We start from the raw sequence: 20,726 nt of genomic DNA, 5'->3' as shown, positions 1-20,726 counted from the left end.
GTATCTGAAATGGAGCTAAAAAGAGATCCTGGTCAAACCACATTCTAGAATCATAGAATGCATTGGGTTGGACCGAACCTCCACAGGTCATGTAGTCCAACCTTTCTGCAGTAAGAAAGGATATCCTCAACTACATCAGTATGCTCAGAGCCCCACCAAGCCTGACCTTGAAAATCTCCAGGGATGGGACCTTTAACCACCTTCCTATGCAACCTGTTCCAGTGTTCCACCACCATCACAGTAAAGAACTTCTTCCAGATGTCCAATCTAAATCTGCCCTTCTCCAGTTTAAAACCATTGTTTCTTCTCCTACTGCTACAAGCCGTTGTAAATAGTTCCATCCCAGTTTTCTTGTAGGCCCGCTTCACATACTGGAAGGTTGCTATAAGGTCTCCCCGGAGCCTTCTCTTCTCCAGGCTGAACAGCCCCAATTCTCTAAGCCTGTCTTTGTAGGAGAGGTGCTCCAGCCCTCTGATCACTTCTTGTGTTGAGACCCTCAGAGCTTGACACAGTACTCCAGGTGAGGGCTCACCAGAGCAGGGTAGAGCGGCAGAATTACCTGTTGATCTGCTGGCCATGCTTCTTTTGACACAGCTCAGGATGCAGTTGGCCTGTTTGCATATGTCCAGCTTTTCACCCACTACTACCCCCAAGCCTTTTCACTTGAGGCTGATCTCTATCACATCCTCAGGATTCTTCTGACCCCAGTGCAGGACCTTGTACTTGGCCTTGATGAACCTCATGAGGTTCACCTGAGCCCAGTTCTCCAGCTTGTCCAGACCACTCTGGATGACATCCTATCCTTCTGGCATATTGACTGTACAACTCAGCTTGGTGTCATCTGCAAGCTTACTGAGGGTGTGCTTGATCTCACTGTCTGTATGATTGATGAAGATATTAAGCAACACTGGTCTCAGTACAGACCTCTGAGGGACACTGCCACTTGTCACCCATCTTCATCAAGCCTTTGACCACTACACTCTGGGTGTGACCATCCAGCCAATTCCTTACTCACCAAACAGTGCACCCATTGAATCCATGTCTCTCCGACTTAGAAAGAAGGATGTTGCAGGGGACCATGTCAAAGGCCTTGCAGAAGTCCAGATAAATGACATCTGTTGCCCTTTCCTTTTCCACTGAGATAGTCACTCCATTGTAGAAAGCCACTAGGGTGGTCATGCAGAACTGGCACTTAATAAAACCTCAGTGACTTTAATGGTAAAAGGGACAGGACTTTGTTGTTCCTTTAGGAGAAGATACGTGTTTTATACTGTTCTCATTCAAAGTTAAGGCTGAGAAGAAAAATTGATTAAAAAATTATTTTTTTATTTATGACAAAAATAGAGCAATCGTGCAGGCATGTAAAATTATGTTTTCTTACAGGTAGTAGTAAGTTCTCTGCTTTTGCTTTGGAATTTGATGCTTGTTTATTCTTTCGCTCTAAACATCTTTTTTCAGATCTAGGCCTTTCCTTAGCTGTACAGATGTCACTGGGTGTTACTGAGTGCAAGTGGGTACTTGTTTAATTCAGCCCTTTCCTAATGTTAATCCTGACATTGATGTTGAGTCCATTCTGCATCTCAGTGTAAAAACCTGATAGATGATGGAAGCACTGCTAACAAATGAGACAAAATACCCAGATTTACTGAGGGCAAAATAATGCCAAGGTAGCTGCTTTTGGCAGTGTTTTGTTAATTACAGTTGTCAACTGACTTTCTCAGCTAACAGCACTGATTTTGGGCACTTCTAGGCAGACTTGGTATTCATTCAATTTAAAAAGATAAAGCTTTTTTTTTTTCTGTGAAAGGTATGGTTGTACCTCATTGTTTCATGGATCTGCTATAGATGGTGAAAATCAGATGATAGCACCTTTAAAATATGTAGATACCCTTGAAAATGCTTAGCACCCTTTAAAACAGAATTCCATCACAGTCTTAGCAGGTCTGTAAGAAAACAAATGGTTTTCTTCTCATTCATTCAAGTTCAAAATATTAAAAATTCCAAACTTTCTTTATCTGATACCAAAGTAAGTCTGTTACTACAAACAAGTTTTCTAATGTGCCTTTAATTTACCTATTAGTAATAATCTATCAAGGTAAAAGAAACTCTAGAAAAGTGCATCATACAAATATTTTACTTACTAGATTAAATAGTTCCTAATAATGATAACCCTTGCCTGTATTCCTCAGAGAGGCTTAGATCCTGTTATATTTGTAGTCATGTGTAAGGAGTGACAGCACTAAGATTTAATTGATAGAAAGGAAAAGGCTATTTTTTTCCAGTGTTCAAACAGGCTAAGGAAACTGTTCATACCTTTGCAGTGCATTTTGTACAAAGAAAAGTTCCTAATTGTTGTAGACAAGGCCTTAAAAGATCTGATTCCTCATAGGACTACACATTAGATATGGTAGTATGCAATATTAATAGAGTTTTCTATGTTAAGAGTATAAAGGGATCTCACTGTTAGGAAGAGAAGAAATGGAGATAATAAGCACCAAAAGCTAAATCAGTAGTCAAGGAATATTATGAATGCTACAATAAAAGCAACTAAAGTTACCAAGTGAAAACTGAGATTTGAGTCTTCAAAGGTGATTTTATATTGTGATAATACTAATAAAGTATAACTTGATTTGATTCTTAGAAATTTTGGGGTTTTTTTAAATGGAGGAGACTTATTCTAGTGTTTTAATTACTACATTATCATAAGATTCTACTCTGATACTTTACACAAAGAGCAATGTGAAAAATACTGTTAGTGTCTCTAATGTCAGTGTTTTTTTTCCAAAAAAATCCTCACCTACTGGTATTTACTTACTGACATCCATATGACATTTTCATTTGACTAGGTTATTAAACCTTTTGAACCACATTTGAGAAGAGCACTGTTAAAAGGCTCCACGTTTGTTACCCTGCTGTAGTTACTACCTAGAAAAGTAGAAAAGTCTTTTGTCTCTCAATCTGTCCCTTTCCCTTCTGCCTTTTTTCCTCTTTATTCTAGCAGCAGCCCCTTGTACAGTCGGATGTGGCAGGAGCAAGCCCTCGCTCAGCTTGTTCTGCCCCTCACCATGTCCTAGAATGATACTCTCTTCAGTCACTTAGCAGAGGCTTCTTTTCCTCTGTTAGTCCTTTCACCCATGCCAATATTGTCATTGTTGCTGCAGTCTTTTCATCTCTGAAAGAGGTCAGTCAGCGTGTCAGCACTCTAGCAGTCCTCTGGAGGATGGCCATAGCTGAACGTGAGAGGGTAGGTGTTGATGGCTGCCACAGCCATTTGTAAAAGCTCTAGGCAGTGGCAATTGTGACTGCTGAATGATGAAAACAAAGTCTGTATGTCTACAACAGATTTTCCTTCCCTTTCTTAATTTGTATCAGTTACTGTCATTGAGGGTATGTACTGTAAAGCTGGGAAGCTTAAGCTTTTCAGAGTTACTGTGCTGAATGCAACACAAGGAAGAGAAACACAGACTTCACCAAATGGAGGAGCTCACAAACTTGGCCAATTAGTGTCTCAGTGCTTTCTCCCTACCTTGCATCAATCATTCATACCTTTGATGTTTCAGCTCACAGAGTTCAGCTTGACTCCCTTCATCATCCTCCTGGATGCTGACAAAAGGCTACTGCTTGGTACACTGCTGTGGTGCAGTTGCTGGCCCAGATGCGACGGTCTTGAGGCCCCCAAAAGAAAGGAATAAATGGAGCTGCTGTTAACCAAATAAGAGTGCATGGCTGGCTGCAGAACAGATAACTACAGAGAGCATTTACAGTGAAAATCACTGTAGAGTGGTTTTCCCTTTTTTTGTTTCAGATACTATTTTTCACAGACCTACAGCCTGACTCATTCCCTCTTAAAAGGCTTCTCACTATGTGGGTCTCCAAGAGCCAAAAGAACTGATGTAGTTTAATTCCATGTTGAAATGTGTTGTACAGAAAAGGTGACATTTCAAACAAACACTGACATCTGAGTCACTTCATTTGCTAAATAGGCATTCATTAACGTGCTCTGCAGGAGTGAACAGTGCTAAACTGTGGTTTTACATTGTACTGCTCAGAACTCCAGTCTTGATGGATGTAGTGATTTTTGCTTGTTCTCCAAAATTCTATTAGTCTGCCTTCTTTTATCTCAAATGTGGCAAAGTAGAGGATTTCATAGTCCTTTGAGCTAGAAGGTAGCTTTGTGTAGCTTTATGTGAGTGTGTGTGTATGGGTGTAAATCTACATGCACTGCACAAAAATGTATTCATCCACAGTAACAGGTGGTGCTGGCAACACCTGTTACTGGGGTCACTCAACACTCCCATATTAAAACCCTAATTTTAGTTGCTTATAACTTTTGTCAAACTTAAACATTTGTGTTGAATGTTATGTGCCAGGTGTCTGCCTTAGGCTCATTTGCAGGAGGGGGGATGGGGAGAGGAATTTATCAGCAAAACTGTTACTGCCAATTTAGGGAGTAGAGACCAGGGCACTGGTTTGTCTGTACTGAAAAATGAACTATTTCTGGTTGAGATGTTCCAGCAGCTTTCCTCATCCAAAGCCTAAAGTTGCCCATGGAGTTCCCCTGCAGCTAGGCATGTCTTTTACCAGCATTATGGAAATTCACCGTTCTACTGAGAATGAACCTCCGTCTGGCTAGATTATGGGCCTGTGAAAACACTTGCTAGAATTTTGTTGACAGCTACCCAGACAGACTGTCCATCATGTCTGTTTTCAAAGAGCAGTGCTATGCTGGTGACCCTTTGAATGCAAGATGCCCTTGAAGCAGCAGAGTACACCTTGGAATCTGAGCATGGAGCAAAGCAGGCTGCTGTACGCAGGGCCACCGTGCGTTCCTCAGAGCAAAGGCAAGCAGCTCAGCTTGTGCTTACTTAGTATGAATAAATAGGAGGGAATGGCTGGCTGAAATCCAGAGGAACTGGTGATGAAGGAAGGGGAGTGATGGGCTGAGAATGGTAAGAGTGAAGGACACTGGGTTTTAAGAACTGTGTGAGGAGAAATGTTGAGGAGACAGACCAGTATGATAGGGCAGATAGACTGAGAAGGCATGTCCATGCGGGATGGTCATCCCTGCAAAGAAATACTGCAGGATTTATGTAGTTCCTGCCTAACCAGATGAAGCATTCCACTAATAATCACTGTTTGAGAAGCTGCAGTGTGTTTACACAGGACTATGACCTGTACTGCTGCCAGTGGCTCCCCTACTCAAGTGTATCGAACCTACTAATAGACACTTAAAAGTTTGCATGGTTTCATCTGATGCTCTTTTGGGAGACAGAGTTGTTCAATTGACTTCTGCCTAATAGAAACATCAACATTTGTTTATTGGGGGTTTGGGGTGGGGCTTTTTTAGTATTTCTTAGCTTTTGCCTACTCAATCTGCACTTCAAGGATTATTGTGTGCATGCAAATCCCTTTGTAAAACACTACAGTTGTTTCTGACTGTATAATCTTGCTTTGGAATCTGTACTACATTTGTTGCAAAATTACACTAGTAAGTCAGTCATTGATAGCAAAGTGGGATGTCGTTTCACCTAGGTTGCAAGAACATTTGAACAGACTGCTCATATTATTTCTAAATGTTGTCCTTTCTTGATTGTTGTGGGAATTCCAAACAAACTGCTTGTTCCAAAATACTGTTTCATCTTACTAGGCATTTTCCCATAAAAATCTGAAGAAATGCCACAGAACCTGATCAAAGTTTAAAGTCAGTTTGTTATTTGAATGATGATGATTTTTTTTTTATAGGTAAAGCCTCAACCAAGAAACTGACAAGAAAGGTAAGCAAAATGTTTCTTTCCTTCTTCAAAAGAACTTGCATTCTTACTGTTACCCAAGTGAATAGACTTCTTCAAAACTGGCTTTATATTTTCTTGTTTCTTTGAAGGAGGTAGATGCTGCACTGCAGTCTGTTGCCAAAGCTAAACCAGGACCGAACTTTTTTAGACAGCTTGAGGATAAAGGTAATGAGCACTTTTGATACTAAAAAATACATCTTGCTTTTTATCTCATTGTATGGTATGAATTAAAAGTCTTTTTAAAGAAGGTTTCATGGATTTGTCTTCTTCTCAGCCAGTAGCTGCCTCCTTAGCAAATCTCTCAGTTATGCAGGAGAGTAAAGAGGCAGGGCTGGGAACTGAAAGCCTTCTAAGGTGCAGGAAAAGACATGAAAGAAATTGGAAGAGAAGAAATTGGAGAAGAAAAAGGGGATAAAAGAATGAATTCAGCACAAAATGGACTTTTAAGACTTACTACAGAAACGCTGTTTCACTAGTTGACTTAAATGCACAGAAACTAAGAATAAAAATAAAATTTGTATCTAGTCATGTAAAGTGTCATCCCTGATTCCAAGAGCAGTTGAACTCCCTCTTCAGGAGTGCAGTGGCCCATCACCGCGTTGATGAGCTTCAGTTTCTTTACACCCAGTATTTCCACCTCTTATCAGGCTGCATAAAGAGAAAACTCCGAGAGATGGAATATTGTTTGTATAACAGGGAATTAAAGAACACCAAATAAATACTTCATTAACATAAATTAATTGAAGGGAGAAAACAAACAAGAGGATCAAGGAAACCAAATAAATGAGTAATTAACCATTTCACCAGTAACAAAGACTGAAATCCCCAGACTAATGAGAATGACTGACAACATCTATTCACAGACTTTCTGTGTGGAAGAGTTCAGCCTGAATCCCTTATCCCATGAATGCTTCTGGAAAATAAAGCTGCCTTTGCACTGCTGCAGTTCCTTGGCAGGCATGAGCCACGCTCTCTCCATGCATAGCAGATCCCCAGGCATGGCTGGCAGCTTGTGCCAAGAAAGCAGCCTACTATCTCAGCCTGCAGCATTTTGCCTGCCCTTTGACCTCATGGCCTCTTCTGCCTGGGGTTCATTTCTTGCATCTTCGTGTAAACAGGGAGGCTCTTCAGCTGTGTGTCTTGCTTTTCAGTCCACTCCTGCAAACCCCAGCATATCTCAGCAGCTGTGGAACATCTCAGAACAGGTTGAACAATTTTTTCCTCTCCTAGGGGAAAGCTGGATTTGGTATTGAATTTTCAATATTACTGCTTTTTCAGATTACTAATCATCATCAGTAATCATCATCATTAATCATCAAGCTTTCCCAGGATTGGGTTTAAAGAATTCACAGTCTTTAATTCTTGGATATTCTTTCTTTCTTTCTACTTTTTAAAAGTGTTTCATTTTCACAGAATCAACAAGGTTGGAAAAGACCTCAGAGATCATCAAGTCCAAATTTTCTGGTGGTTGACACTGCAAATCCCCAAAGCACACTCCCTGGGAAAACAAGGACTCCACCAACAAAAAGTGAAAACCTATTAAGTCAGCACAGCCTCTTTGATTGCTCATCTCTCAGCTGACTGCTTGGCAGAAAGTGGGCTGGACAAAATGCTCAGCCTGGCATCTTTTGCATTCTGGACAAGGCATTGCTTAGGACTGTGGGTTTGTCCTTCAAAGGTCAGGTAGGAGTTTGAGATGGAACATTCAGTGCAGTCATCCATATGTCTCCACAACATAGAGTTTTTACATTTTTTTGTCATGATGCTTTGAAGCTTTTGCTTTGGAGTGCATTATTATAAAATTGAGTGTTACATATTTAGGTATTAAATACTGCTTTTACAAGTACCAGAATAATGACTCTACACCTGTTTCACAGTTTGGCTGAGATTATTTTAACTGCATTTAAATTGTTATTTAAATTTTAAGTAAGTGGAAAACTGTCATCAGGCCAGTTTGTGAAAAACATAACGCTAGGGAATTCTGCCTTCTAGTGGGCAGTTTTAAAATTCTTGCCATGTAAAATTTCAGGGTAGAGAATTCCAGGGAGGGTTCATTTAGTGTTAGAAAATGACAGTATTTTGCCAGAGCTAACTGCAAATGCTTGGCTGCTGAGTCAAATGCGAGTATGCCGAGTCATTCAACAGAATGTGAAGTTTTTATCTTTTAAATTTTGCTTGGCCATGAATAGAATTGTCTCTGATTTTTGTTGTTGTATTGCATCTTTTGCGTATCTTTGTTATGATTGCTGTACAATAAAAAGAAAATTACCAAAATATTTAATTTACTTTTGGATAAGGTAAATTGACCCTTCACTAGTAAAAGAATAATAAGAGTAAAAGAATTTTTAAGGAAATGAGTCCACAACTTTAAAAGCCTTATCTCAAATTATTTTAGTATAGTCAGTCTGCCAGAAAATGTCAGACAGGCCACAGATTTGCTTTAAGACATTGATACAGGTTTTAAAGAACAAACAACAATTTTTATTTATATTTTTAACATTTTACCTATTTCATTATAGTGACTTTTCAGTCATCATAAGATGATGAAAACTGAGTCTGTGTCTTCTTCCTGTCATTTCTTGCATGGCTGTTCTTTCCAGCTCTCTGCCATCATGCTTCTCCTTTGCTCCATTAACCAGGGTGTTGTCTTTAAATTGATCATTTCTTTACATCCTAAGCAAGGTGTTGTCTTTAAATTGATTTTTTTTCTTTACATCCTACTATCTCTCTATATACAAATTTTGCAGATTCTTTATGTAAAATGTTGTAAGGTAGTGTTCTCTGTCTACACAAAACATTCCAGGTGCTCAGCATTTTGTATCTTCAATTTTTTTTTTTTTTTGGTCTGAGTTTACATAATCTGCCACATTAATGTCCTTTCAAATGCTTTTATAAATATGTTTTTTTACAGGACTCATTTTTGAGTGTGTGATCTCTTCTTTTGTATCCCAACAATGGGCACTCATTGTTCTCTTTTATCTAGTGTAAGCTGCTTGTCTTCACCTTCCAGGTTTTCCCTAGATTATCCCTGTGCAGTACATCTCAAGCCAGGCAGACTCCCACTTCTTGGCCAGTGTTGGTGGCCTTCATCGCTTGCTGGTTACATTTTCAGGCATGGATCTTTGTGCTAATACCATTGCAGTCCATGACTAGGAGTTGTTTCCTATACGGACTTAAAAAGTTACCTCCTTGTTTTCCTTTAAACATTCTTTTGCTCTGTCACACATGAAACAAAAGTAGGAGCAAGAATCTTGGTCACTGCCCATCACAATATCTGCTTGATTTCTTTTCCTTCCCGATCTCTTTCTACCCATTTTTTAAAAACTCTTTTCTTGTATTCTAGGTGTATAAGCTAAAAAAAAAGGAGGAGTTCCTCTCCTTGGTTTCAAATTTGTAGACATCCTGGACACTTTGTCTAGGAATATGATTCCAAGTTTTTCATCAATGCAAATAATAATTAACATTCTTGCAAAGGCAGTAACTAGCACTGCCCTGATTTACACATGATGCATGCTAGGTATCGGGACGAATGGCCCTGTTTTGATGGAGAGGAAAGCTGAGATAAGAAACCAGAGTGATTTTGCAACAGGACCAGCATTAGACCTGTCTTTAGCTAAGACTTCTTCTGATGTTTTCAGACTCTTGCGTTCAGCATTTAATATTTCTAAACTCTGATCCTTAAAGTGTTAAGTCAATTTCAGCCGTCAAATACAAATGCTGTTGGCTCTGCATAGTAATTTATCAGAAGTTAATTGTTTATCACCAAAGCTTAAGTGGATTCCTTATCTATCAATTAACTACATTTAAATTATAAAAAATGGTTTATCTTTGCACAGATAGGCATGTTTGAACTTCATTATTTTAAGCAGCTTCAGCATTATACAATGTTTAGCTCACAAGTTAAAAGTAGCTCAGTTATTTTGAAAAGTGATTTATAAAAAAGCCCTTTACATTTTTTCTCCAAACATCATTGCAGGGCAGATGGTTCAGATTCTGTTGTTTAACCATCCTTGTTCTGTGCTCTCTATCTTTAGCTCCTACCCTCTATTTTGACGCTATCACATCTTTGTGTTTGTTCAGGCTTTTCACTTAAGGCGGTGTTTCAAAGGAAAACTGGAATTTTCCTTCAAAAGGGGGGGAAATACTTTCACCTTGTAGAAAGGACATGTTCCTATTTAAAAAATAAAAAAAGAAAGAAGCCTCCTCTTGGCAAATGGCCCAGCAGTACTATCAGCACAATCTAGCAGCTTGGCAGCTTTGTGTGTTGCCATGTTCCCCTTGAGAATTAGAGGGAAGCTATTCCCTGCCTTCACAAGCCTGCCAAAGGATGGAGGACTTTGATCCTTTAGGGCAACGTTAGAGTAGTTCTCCTCCCAGGTACTAAATGTGACAAAGCACATCTAATTTATTTGCCTTTTATATAAACATCGAATGTTTTCAGTGAGAATCCAAAGATTTAGTGTAGGCCTTTTGTTAATACCAAATAAACCCTAGTTTCTTGATTAAACATGAGCATTGATTAGTCTCTGGATAGGGAATTTTACCTTCAGAGCACTGAAAAAGAAAAGTAAAATCTTCATTAAATGATATAACATGGCTTACTTTAATAGCCTATTTAATACAATGTTAAACTACAGATTTAATGTTTATAAGATTTGATCTTGAAGTCTATCTCTAAGTATTATTATTTCTTTTGCAAGTAATTTTTAAACTCTTATTTCAGGGTTGATATCTTATGCAGAGTATCTATTTTTGCTGACAATCCTTACAAGTAAGTATTATCTATTTAAGATACATATGCATACTCAACTGTTAACAGTTTTCCGGGAACTCTTTCTGACATTTTTTAATTCTTAAATTTCTGCACTACAGTAAACCATAAAGAACAATTGTATATAGAGTGATAAAGCATTAATGTAAGTGGATATAACTTTAGCTGATTGCAACTTACTTCCATAGTGTCATCGTTGGTCCATAGCAGTACTTCAAAAATCCCTGCACCATAGGATCAGAAAAGTCTTTCAAAGGACTTTGAGAAAGGAGACATTGGTTACAGGACCACATAATAAGGGGAGGAAGAACAGTGGGGAAAGATAAATAATTTGTCTTCTGGATGGTTTTAGTCATTTTGGACAGTGGGACATTATAACTCATGCAATGGTGTCTAAAGGGTTTCTGTCTGTTATGTGTTCAAATACACAATGGATGATACACATAAACAGGAGAATTCTGCAGTGTCTTTTTGTTTGACTTTTTTCCCCCCTCTCTCTGTTTCTTTTGACTTCATTTTCTCCAAGTGTTTTGCATGTATATCTTCCCCCTCCTTTGCCTTCTTCCTTTTTCTTTGTAAGACACTTTTTTAAAAAACACTTGTTTGGTACTTGCTGTACCTTTAAACAGCAGGCATTTTTTAATAGTGCATGGAAGCGGTCTTGGAGTTTCTGGACTTTCTCACTGATACATCCTCTATGACATGCTTGCTGTTTCCCATTGCTGTTTTGATGAAGTGTAGGTCATGCTGGAAAATACTAAGATTTTTTAGAGAAAATGTCTGCAAAGAGCATTACATAGTGAGACCCTTAGACTACTATTAAAGGAGTCTTTGTAATAGTCCACATGAAGTCTTGTTTGACTGACTTACACAGGTCTAACATTTTGAGTAAGGGACAAAACTAGTCATAGTGGATCTCATGGTATCAGTGGGTGAGGAAAGAAGAGAGGACAGCAGTCATTCTTACCCCAGTGGACTGCAGATGCTTGAGCCTCATCACTTCCCTTTTGTTCCCAATTGTTTCTCATCACAGCTACACTAATTTCTAATACTCAGCATAGAATCATAGAATGCTAGGGGTTGGAAGGGACTTCTAGAAATTGAGTCCAACCCCCCTGCAAAGCAAGACCACTTAGGGCACATAACACAGGAATATGTCCAGACAGGTTTTGAAGACCTCAGCATGAAGGGTGATCTGAGCTAGTACACAGTATTAAATAGTATGTATGGATTAAGATAATTTATTTAACATGCAAATGTACTGTTTCACCAGTAGTGACTGTCCAGTGCTACATGCAACTTGAACATGAGTCAAAGGAGGCCTGAAGGGAGACTGTTTACAAAGGCTTGTAGTGATAGGATGAGGGGCAATGTTTTTAAATTAGAGAAGAGTAGATTTAGATTGGATGTTAGGAACAAGTTCATTACCGTGAGGCAGGTGGAACACTGAAACATGCTGCCCAGGGAGGGAGTTGAGGCCCCATTCCTGCAGATGTTCAAGGTCAGGCTTGACAAGGCTCTAAGCAACCTGGTCTAGTGGAGAATGTCCCTGCTTACTGGAGCAGGGTTGGACTAGATGTCCTTTGGAGGTCCTTTCCTACCCAGACCATTCTGATTCCATGAGTTATACCATGTGTTCAAGTGTTTTTTATAAACAGAAATAATAAGAGTCTAGCCCAGTTAGAAGGCTAATTTTGAAACACTTGATGCAATTCAATAAAGAGGGATTTTAATTTTATTTTTAAAGGACAACCATGCCACTACCTTATAACTTTAGAAGAATACATAAGTTAAAGTTGCAGAAATAGATGCCAAAGATTCTGTTTCTTTAAAAATCTCTGACAGCTGAAGGTAAATTTATGCTGATTTATTGACTGGAACAATTGGAAAATCGAAGCAGTATTGTGGCAAGTTGTTCCACCTCTCCAGACAATTAAGTAACATTACTTTTCACCAAATTTATATAGGAATGTGTTAAACTGCAAAAACAAAGACGCAGTTTGATGCAGGATAAAGACACAGTGCTGACGTTGCTGCTTTTGCTACAGAGAGGGTTATCAAATCTATCAGTTTGAAAGCAAATGTCAGCAAGTGGTAGTGCCTCTGTCTTTGCTAACAAGTATCCCCTGTCAGTCAGAGCCAATGCAGCCAATACACAATGTGTCTCTCTTGCTACTGAGAATTAACATGATATTTCTTAAGGCAGCTTCTTCTAAGTCACCATCAGAGCAATTGGGAAACAGGATAGGAGTTACCAGGTTTCTAGAGTCCCAGTCCCAGGACACTGTGACCAGACTGTGCTGCCTGTCTGGTCAGCAGTGCCTGTAACAATACTGAACTTGAAAATGTAATTTTGCAGCAGACAAATGTTTTACCTTGCCCCCTATCATCCTTTTTTGTGTGTGTTTGTGCCTTGTATCATCATTATCTGTTTCCTTACAGTCCTGTATTGAATTTTATTTCCAGCAAGTTGTTAATGGTGCTTCTGGTAAAGCCCTGCCTAGTGAAGAAGCCCAAGAATTAAAGTTGTCACCTGTACTCAAAACTCCATTTCAATCAGCCAGTCACACAAGTTGACAGCTTGGTCAATTTCTGAATAGTTGGAAGGCAAGACACCCTAGTCTAACCTGCAGTCATAGAATCAGTCAGGGTTGGAAAGGGACCGCAAGGATCATCTAGTTCCAACCCCTCTGCCATGGGCAGGGACACCTCACACTACATCAGGCTGGCCAGAGCCTCATCCAGCCTGGCCTTAAACACCTCCAGGGATGGGGCCCCAACCACCTCCCTGGACAACCCATTACAGGGTCTCACCACTCTCATGGGGAAGAACTTCTTCCTCATGTCCAGCCTGAATCTACCCACTTCCAGCTTTGTTCCAGTCAGATCCAAGATGAAGCTGTTCTGTTCAGATTTTGGAATTTTGCCTGATTCTAATTAAATACAAATATATCTGAGGTAGTCTTTGAACTATGCTTATTTTACGAACACATACCTTTGGGGTTATATCATATCAGATAAGTATGTCATCTCTGAACAGTATAAGCAACTTTAGGTCCTATATTTTCAGTAACAGCTCTCTTATCTGAAAATTTCAACACAGATGGTCTGAATTACTATTAAATACATCAATTACTTTTATTCTCTAAATATGTTATAGGATAGGCTCTTCTTGCTTTTGTGCTAGTTACACAAAGTTAGCATGTGGCATTTCCATGGGAAGGAAGCCAGTTTTGATTATTACAACCCAGTTGCTGTGCCGATTGCACTGATATTTATAAAACATCCCTACATCACAAGGTTGCTCCACAGGGAATATTAGTTAGCCACTAAGATTGAGTGATTTCTAAAATGAAAAATAGTGCTTTCTTTAACCGTCTTGTTAGCACTTAGAAAGAATGGGCAATTTCTTTAACTTGTTCCCTTTGCAGAAAGATTCTCTAAAAAAAGGCAAGACTTAAAACTTTACGAGATGGAGCTGGAAGAATATATTTCCAAAAGAAAAACTCTGAAGGCATTGGAGTTTTTTAGAGATACTGCTTCACTGCCCTCATGAGCCCAACATTGTTCATGGAAACATGAATATATTCTAGAGACAATAAGCCCATAGCTTTCATATTAATGCCTAAGACTGCCGGGTTGTGGAATTAATTCACCTGTTCCAGAAACTGCTGGGATAAGTGCTTGCTACTTCAGTAAGCTGTAACTACATTTCAGTGACAGGCTGCTCCTGTGTGGGCTTGCTAATGAGTGAGGCCACCTCCAGTAAGCAAAGTAAGATCAGGAAATTGTGGGAAGGAGCTCAAAACACACCGAGTTTTTATAGCGACTGTGAGATTCAGAACTCATTACATTTTTGTGTGAAAAGAAACATCCACTCAGTGAATGAAATGCAGGGTAAAGTTGTATTAAAAATCAACTTAATGGGAGTTATACAAAACATACTTTTGTTCAAAAAGGCCAGAAAACGGTTTATAGAATCTCTGAAACATCTGAGCGTGTGTTTTAGGGAGGAAGAAGAGAAGGAAAAGAAGGCCTGGGGCTAATACAGCAGTAGCAGGAGCTGAGTGAGCTGGCCACAATTACAAGATTGCTCTGCTTCCTAAGCGAGACTAGGGAAGACTTCAAATAGTGGCATGCAGTAACGCGTGCAAGAAGCAAGTACACTAGTTTTTTCACAGAGTTTTGGAGTAATTATTGGTTTCTCAAGGCACTTTCCTGTCTTCTCACCCCAAACAGGAGCTTTAATAAAGCTCCTGGAAGTGACATGGGATGATGGAGACATCTGTAGAGTGTATCTAAGAGCAGGACAGTAACACATGCAACATTTTCACCATCATTTGGATCAGATGGGTATTTATAGCTGTACTTAGACACTGCTGGCATCTCTTGCTTTGCCATCGCATTAATTATCCATTGAAATGGTAGTAAAAAGGTGTTTTAAAAATTTGCTTATATTGGAAGAAGTACATGTGTTTTACAGGAAATACCATATATGTGCATAAAAAATGGGAGAACTGATCCATAGGTGGTATTCTTTTGCATTAAATATTTAAGTACCAGTATGTGTTTACAATAAAGTCCTTCTGCAATTTGTTGCAGAACCCCAGACTGGATTTCAGATTGCCTTTAAAATGTTGGATACAGATGGCAACGAACAAGTTGAAAAGAAAGAATTCTTTAAGGTATGGACATTTATATGCATATTAATTTTAAAGCATTTAAATAGCCCCGTGGGTTATATTTGCTAAATGAAGACTTGTTAAAATCTTCAAGCTTATTTTTCAGTCCAATCTATGATCACTTACAAAAATACTTTATGTAAAAGCAGCACATACCAAGTCACTGCTGTAAAAGTACTTACCATATTTGAATCCACTTTTATAAATGTTACCTCTGACTTGTATTTAAAAATCTGTTACTGGGAAGGTAGAAGTTGGTGTACAACCCTTAATCCTAATGATCTAATTTGAATAATCATCTGGAAAAGTCTTTTATGTTGTAAATATTCTGAATATTTTTTTAATTCACCGTCCTTTTTTTTTATTATTAATTTTGTTTGCATTTCCAAGTTTTGTATCAATTCACATTTTGGAAAGTAACAGCAGCTTTTTCCATTTTTTTATATAAAATATAGAGGAGAAAGATGCTTAAAAATAAAAAAAGGAAATTTTGCTCTAATGTTTAAAAGAAGTATAGGCTTAATTATATAGATGAATCAGCTTTTAGGTATTTAACAGGAGATGGTTAACTAAATGTTTTTTGTCAAAAGTCAAATGCAAGATGAACAAACCCTTTTAAATAGACTCCCTCAGCTTAGTTCAGATCCTTCATTCGTACTGGAGGTGACTAGAGAGGCTAATCTTTAAGAAGCAGAAGTGTCTACTACAATGTAAATTGTTTTCTGTCACTAAGGTAAAGTTAAAAGTGATCATTCATGCAACTAATCTGGAGAACCACAGAATCTAGAACTTACAAAGATGCATTGGTAGACAGAGAAATTGCCAAAAAAGAATATTTAAGTGTACTTTTACAGCCTTAAACTCTGAATTAATGATACAATAGCTGTTAGCATGTGCTTTGCATCAATAGCCATTTTCTCAGTGATTTGTCTCTTAGCAAGATTACAATTGATGAGTTGTACTTAAATATATTTTTTTAACATTGTAAAAGTACTTTTAGTAGTACTATTTGAAAATATTACTTGAAATTAGAGCGTTTTCCATGACAGTGTTCCCAGAAGCCCCCAACTGAGCCTGCATATACCCTACACTCATTTATTGCTACGCAAAATCTTTTAAACTTGAAGAATTTGCTGTTAAAATATATAGTATTATGCTGATTAAAAAGAAATCAAATGTAACTAAAACCTTTGTTTTTAACCTAAGCCTGTCACAATCCTAGTCAGTTGTTTCCAGAGTAGCAGTGCCCTGATCACTGCTATATGCCTGTTACAGCTGTAGTGTTCATTTACAAAACAGTATGTTACTGAGGAAAGCAAGTTCATGAACACAAGTGAACATGTTCAGCCTGCAGTGTTTCTGCACCAAAATGCCATGTTAGCACTACTTCCTATAAATGGATATTGTGTCAGTTAAGTAAATAAGGAGATTCTTGCATAAAGAACAGCTCAGGTCTCTTGGGGAGATGTGTAGTATGTTATATATTTAATATCCATTGCCCATCCCAGGTAATTTTAATTGAATCAGCCGGTCTGAACAACAGAAAATCAACAAAAGTGGAGGTGAAAATCTTTAAAAATAGTTTTGACTTCTGTAGAGGCAATCAAACTAAATGAAAATTATTCTGCTTAGATAAGATCATTACTTTACATTTCCTTTCTTGGCTGTGTTAATAAGTCAATACTGAGTGGTAAAAAAAAAATTGTATAAATATTAACTTAAATCAAAACTTTATTCTTACGGGTTAGCTATAAAAGTAAAATTTTGAGAATGTAAGAATCTGGAAAACTCTGTGGGTGTTAATGTCTGTATCTGTATATGCTGGTTCCAGACACATCATGGAAAGCATCTGTATTTCTAATAAATTCCTGTTCTGTATATCTAATAAATTAGTAAACTGTGTGGCTAATCTATCATTTGTCTTGTCCTAGTTAGCCTCTCAGGAAAATATGTCTGAACCGTTCTTTAGTTATTTCCACACTATACTTGACAATAATATCAGGGAACATATGTAAGGAAAGGGCAGTGGGAAAGCATAGCAAAAAAGCAGCAATTGGGAGGCAGTTATTGTGTGCAGGATGTGATGGGCAAAGAAATTTCATTCTCTTCTTTACTTCATTCTCTTGCTTTATCACCTCTTCTTCCTATTTCCCATCTGTTCTACTGATTAGACATCTATGTATGTCTGTTACCTCTTGATCTCAACTGTAAATTCTGAGACAAGGACCTTGCCTTTATGTTTGGATAATGTCCATCGTTCTTTGAATTGTGTACATCTCAACTCTGACAAGTTACTGGATAAACAGCAGAAGATGCGTCACACATCTTTCAAGAAAGGCAGAAGGATGGCAAGCAGACTCTACCATCATGGAATGCAAGGGGTTGGAAGGGACCTTCAGAGATCAAGTTCAACCCCCTGCAAAGCAGGACCACTTAGGACAGGTCACACGGGAACACATCCAGGCAGGTTTTAAAGATCTCTAGAGAAGGAGACTCCACAACCTCCCTGGGCAGCCTGTTCCAGTGCTCTGTCACACTCACAGACATTGATAAGGTCCCCTCTCAGCCTTCTCTTCTCCAGACTAAACAGCCCCAGGTCTCTCAGGCTTTCCTTGTGAGAGAGATACTCCGGTCCCTTAACCATCCTTGTAGCCCTCCATTGAACTCTGTCCAGCAGTCTGGAGCTGAACTCTCTCCTGTTCTTCCTGAACGAGAGAGCCCAGAGCTGTATCCAAGTCTTTAGTGCCTGGAGCATTTGTATGGATCAGACACTGAAGGAATGTGAAATGCCAGATTTCCCAGTAGATTCAATGCTCTTAACTGACATAAATGAATATTCAGGAAAGGAGATCTTAAATGCAATTCCATGTTTTCAACAAGGGAGTTTATCTTGTCTTCCATAGCTTTTCCATTTCTGTGCTCATTTCCCCCCTTTCCAGTAGGAGCTAAAAGCCTCTCCCTTCCCAGGAACAGAGTGTTGTTCTCCCCCATACTTCTTCACATTCAAGCCAGTCTATTTTGAACTCCTGCTTCATCCATGTCTTTGAGACAAACATTCACAATACAAGAGACATTTCTATGTTAGGGTCCAGAATAACAACAGTGTATTTTGAGGTGGTGTGTCGGTGTGAGCTGAAATTCCCGCCCCCCCCCCCCCCAACAATAACCAGGCTAGCTCAGTCTGGAAGCAAATGAAAAGCTGTATTTACAAGCAGAGTCTAAAATCTACAATGAAATGCAATGAATATGTACAAATATACAAAATTCACAACATTTACAAATATATACAATCAACAGGAAAGCACAACCGATCTCCCTTTGCTTCCCCCCAAGGGGACCCTTCCCAAAGGGGCCTCCCTCTCCCAGGAGCTTCCCCCCCAGATCCCCCTTGGACAGAAAGCAGAGTTAGTTAGAGCAGAAAGTTGTGAACTTAGCTTCCAAGGTCAGTGTGTTATCTTCAGCCAGAAGAGAAGAAGAAACAGCAGCCAGACAGTCCAGCAACTGCCCCCACTGCAGAACGCAGAATGTGCAGAGTGCCTACTTTGTTTTGGGTAATAGTTCTTAAACATTTCTATCTATCCAATGGAAGTGTTTAGAACAATCATTTTGCTTTCTTACACCCAGTAGTGACTTATTTACATTCTTTCACTTTCTCTGTTCCGAACTTTGCAGGGAAAAATTAAAAAGACAATTTCAAACCATCACAGGTGGGCATCTGCAAAGGTTTGTTACTTTGCCATACACCTTGAGGGTGAAGAAGACATGGTTAGAAAGGGCATGCTTACAGATATTAATTGCCATCCTTTAATCAGCCTTTGCCAAAGATGAAAGCCTCTGCCCCAATGAAATATTGCTAAGTAAAATTAATGACAGTTCAAAATTATTGAGAATGGAGTTAGGGCAACTCCAATGACACATGCAAGAACTATGTGATTTAGACTTTCTAAATAGTCTTTATATAATCTGGACAGCAGATAGGACAAAAACCTTCTGCCAGCTCTTGTACTCTTAGTATGTCTTCAGTAAAGAGACATCAGTCGTGCATAAGAGGTCTCGTTATCTTTGAATTAGCCATTAGTATCTTCCAGTGATGAGCAGATATAAATATTAAATACAGATGTTACATGGACCAGTTGAGTATTAGAGTCCATTTCTCAAGGGTAGAATTCTTCTCCCTTTGTGAGTAGCTGCTGCAATGTGCTGGAAAAAATTTGCAAACCACTGGAAATAGTTTCAAGCACTCTAAGGATTTACATACAATGTAAGAAAACAATAAACTAAATCTTTCAGAACGCTTGTAAAAAAATTATACTGGGTGTCTTGTGCTCTTTAGTAGTCTCTGCAGATTTTTTAAGAGTCATTTTAAAATGAAACTGTATTTTCTCTTGTTTGTAAAATATTTCCAATTGTATTTCTTGTGTGTGAGCAAAAGATGGATTTTTCAGGTAAGAAAAAAATGTAGTTTTACAGAGAGAATATGGGCAGTTGTGGTTTTATCCAGAACTCTATTCTGGATATTCTGTTATTCTGCTACAAAAAAATTAATAATACTTTTAACTGTACTAGTCAATTATTTTGTAAGTGATCAAAAATAAAAATAATCTGGAGAAGTTTGGCAGGAGTAGTACTATTAATTGTCTTGGTTTACAGTGTTTATTTTGATAAATTCTATCAAGGCATGCCACTCAAAAATAATAATAGAAAATAAATATCCTGAGAAACTCAAAACCTGAGGCTATTACAAAACAAAACACCAGGTGAATTAGGCAAAATTTGAAGGCCAAGAGAAGATCTGTGATATGAACAGTTAGTGGGGTTTTTCCTACTCACTGCTGACAAGCCCATATCGCTTCTCTGAACAATATGACAAAAAGAGGGGAAAAAAAAAAGAAGCAGCAATTTGATAATCTCACAAAAAAGCAGCTATGCAAATTTGTTTATGGTTTTTCCCAGTTTTAATGGGCCGAGTGAGGAATCACTCAGAAACGTTTGAGAAGTAAACCAGCAGCTTCAAAACCCCTGGGCTTCAAAAGCATCTTTCCTAAAGTTTCCAAATTGAGTGATCCATCTCTATATCTGAAATGTAACAAGTCCCATGTTCTTTCATTTTCTGCTGTCCTTTTGAGGAGTCATGCAAATGAAAGGTAAGTATACTCTGTGCCATGATAAATTGCTCTTCCTTGTGGCAGCATTGGCCTCCCAAGCTAAAACACAGTCAAAGAAACCTTGCAGCTGAGATGTACTTGAGGTGTTACAAGTTAATGCACTTTCTCTATTACCTTAAAACTCTACTTGGGAAGTGAAAGTTATGTTTTTAATGCAAGTCATTTCAGTACTTCTAAAAATCTTCTTTGCTAACACATTCAAGATTCATTTATTTGTGGGGTGGAGGGGAAACTCCAGCCATATTCTGCTTAATGCCAGTTCTGAAAATACACCTGTTTATTCAGATGTTCTTTGTTAGTTGTATAGTATGTCATT

General features: G+C 38.5%; 1 protein-coding gene across 1 annotated transcript in view; it reads left to right on the top strand.

Moving 5' to 3' along the window:
- Positions 1–20,726, top strand: part of MICU2 (mitochondrial calcium uptake 2) — a 148,685-nt gene that overhangs the window by 104,168 nt on the left and 23,791 nt on the right. The window contains exons 3-6 of the mRNA XM_054390754.1: positions 5,743–5,774; positions 5,882–5,957; positions 10,516–10,563; positions 15,166–15,248. Of these exons, the coding sequence (XP_054246729.1) occupies positions 5,743–5,774; positions 5,882–5,957; positions 10,516–10,563; positions 15,166–15,248 (239 nt within the window). The remainder of the gene's footprint in view (positions 1–5,742; positions 5,775–5,881; positions 5,958–10,515; positions 10,564–15,165; positions 15,249–20,726) is intronic.

The sequence above is a fragment of the Indicator indicator genome, chromosome 1 (assembly GCF_027791375.1).
Source record: "Indicator indicator isolate 239-I01 chromosome 1, UM_Iind_1.1, whole genome shotgun sequence".
In the NCBI taxonomy this organism is placed as follows: domain Eukaryota; kingdom Metazoa; phylum Chordata; class Aves; order Piciformes; family Indicatoridae; genus Indicator; species Indicator indicator.
The sequence above is the reverse complement of the archived record's forward strand: the minus strand, read 5'-3'. Positions and strand labels throughout refer to the sequence as shown.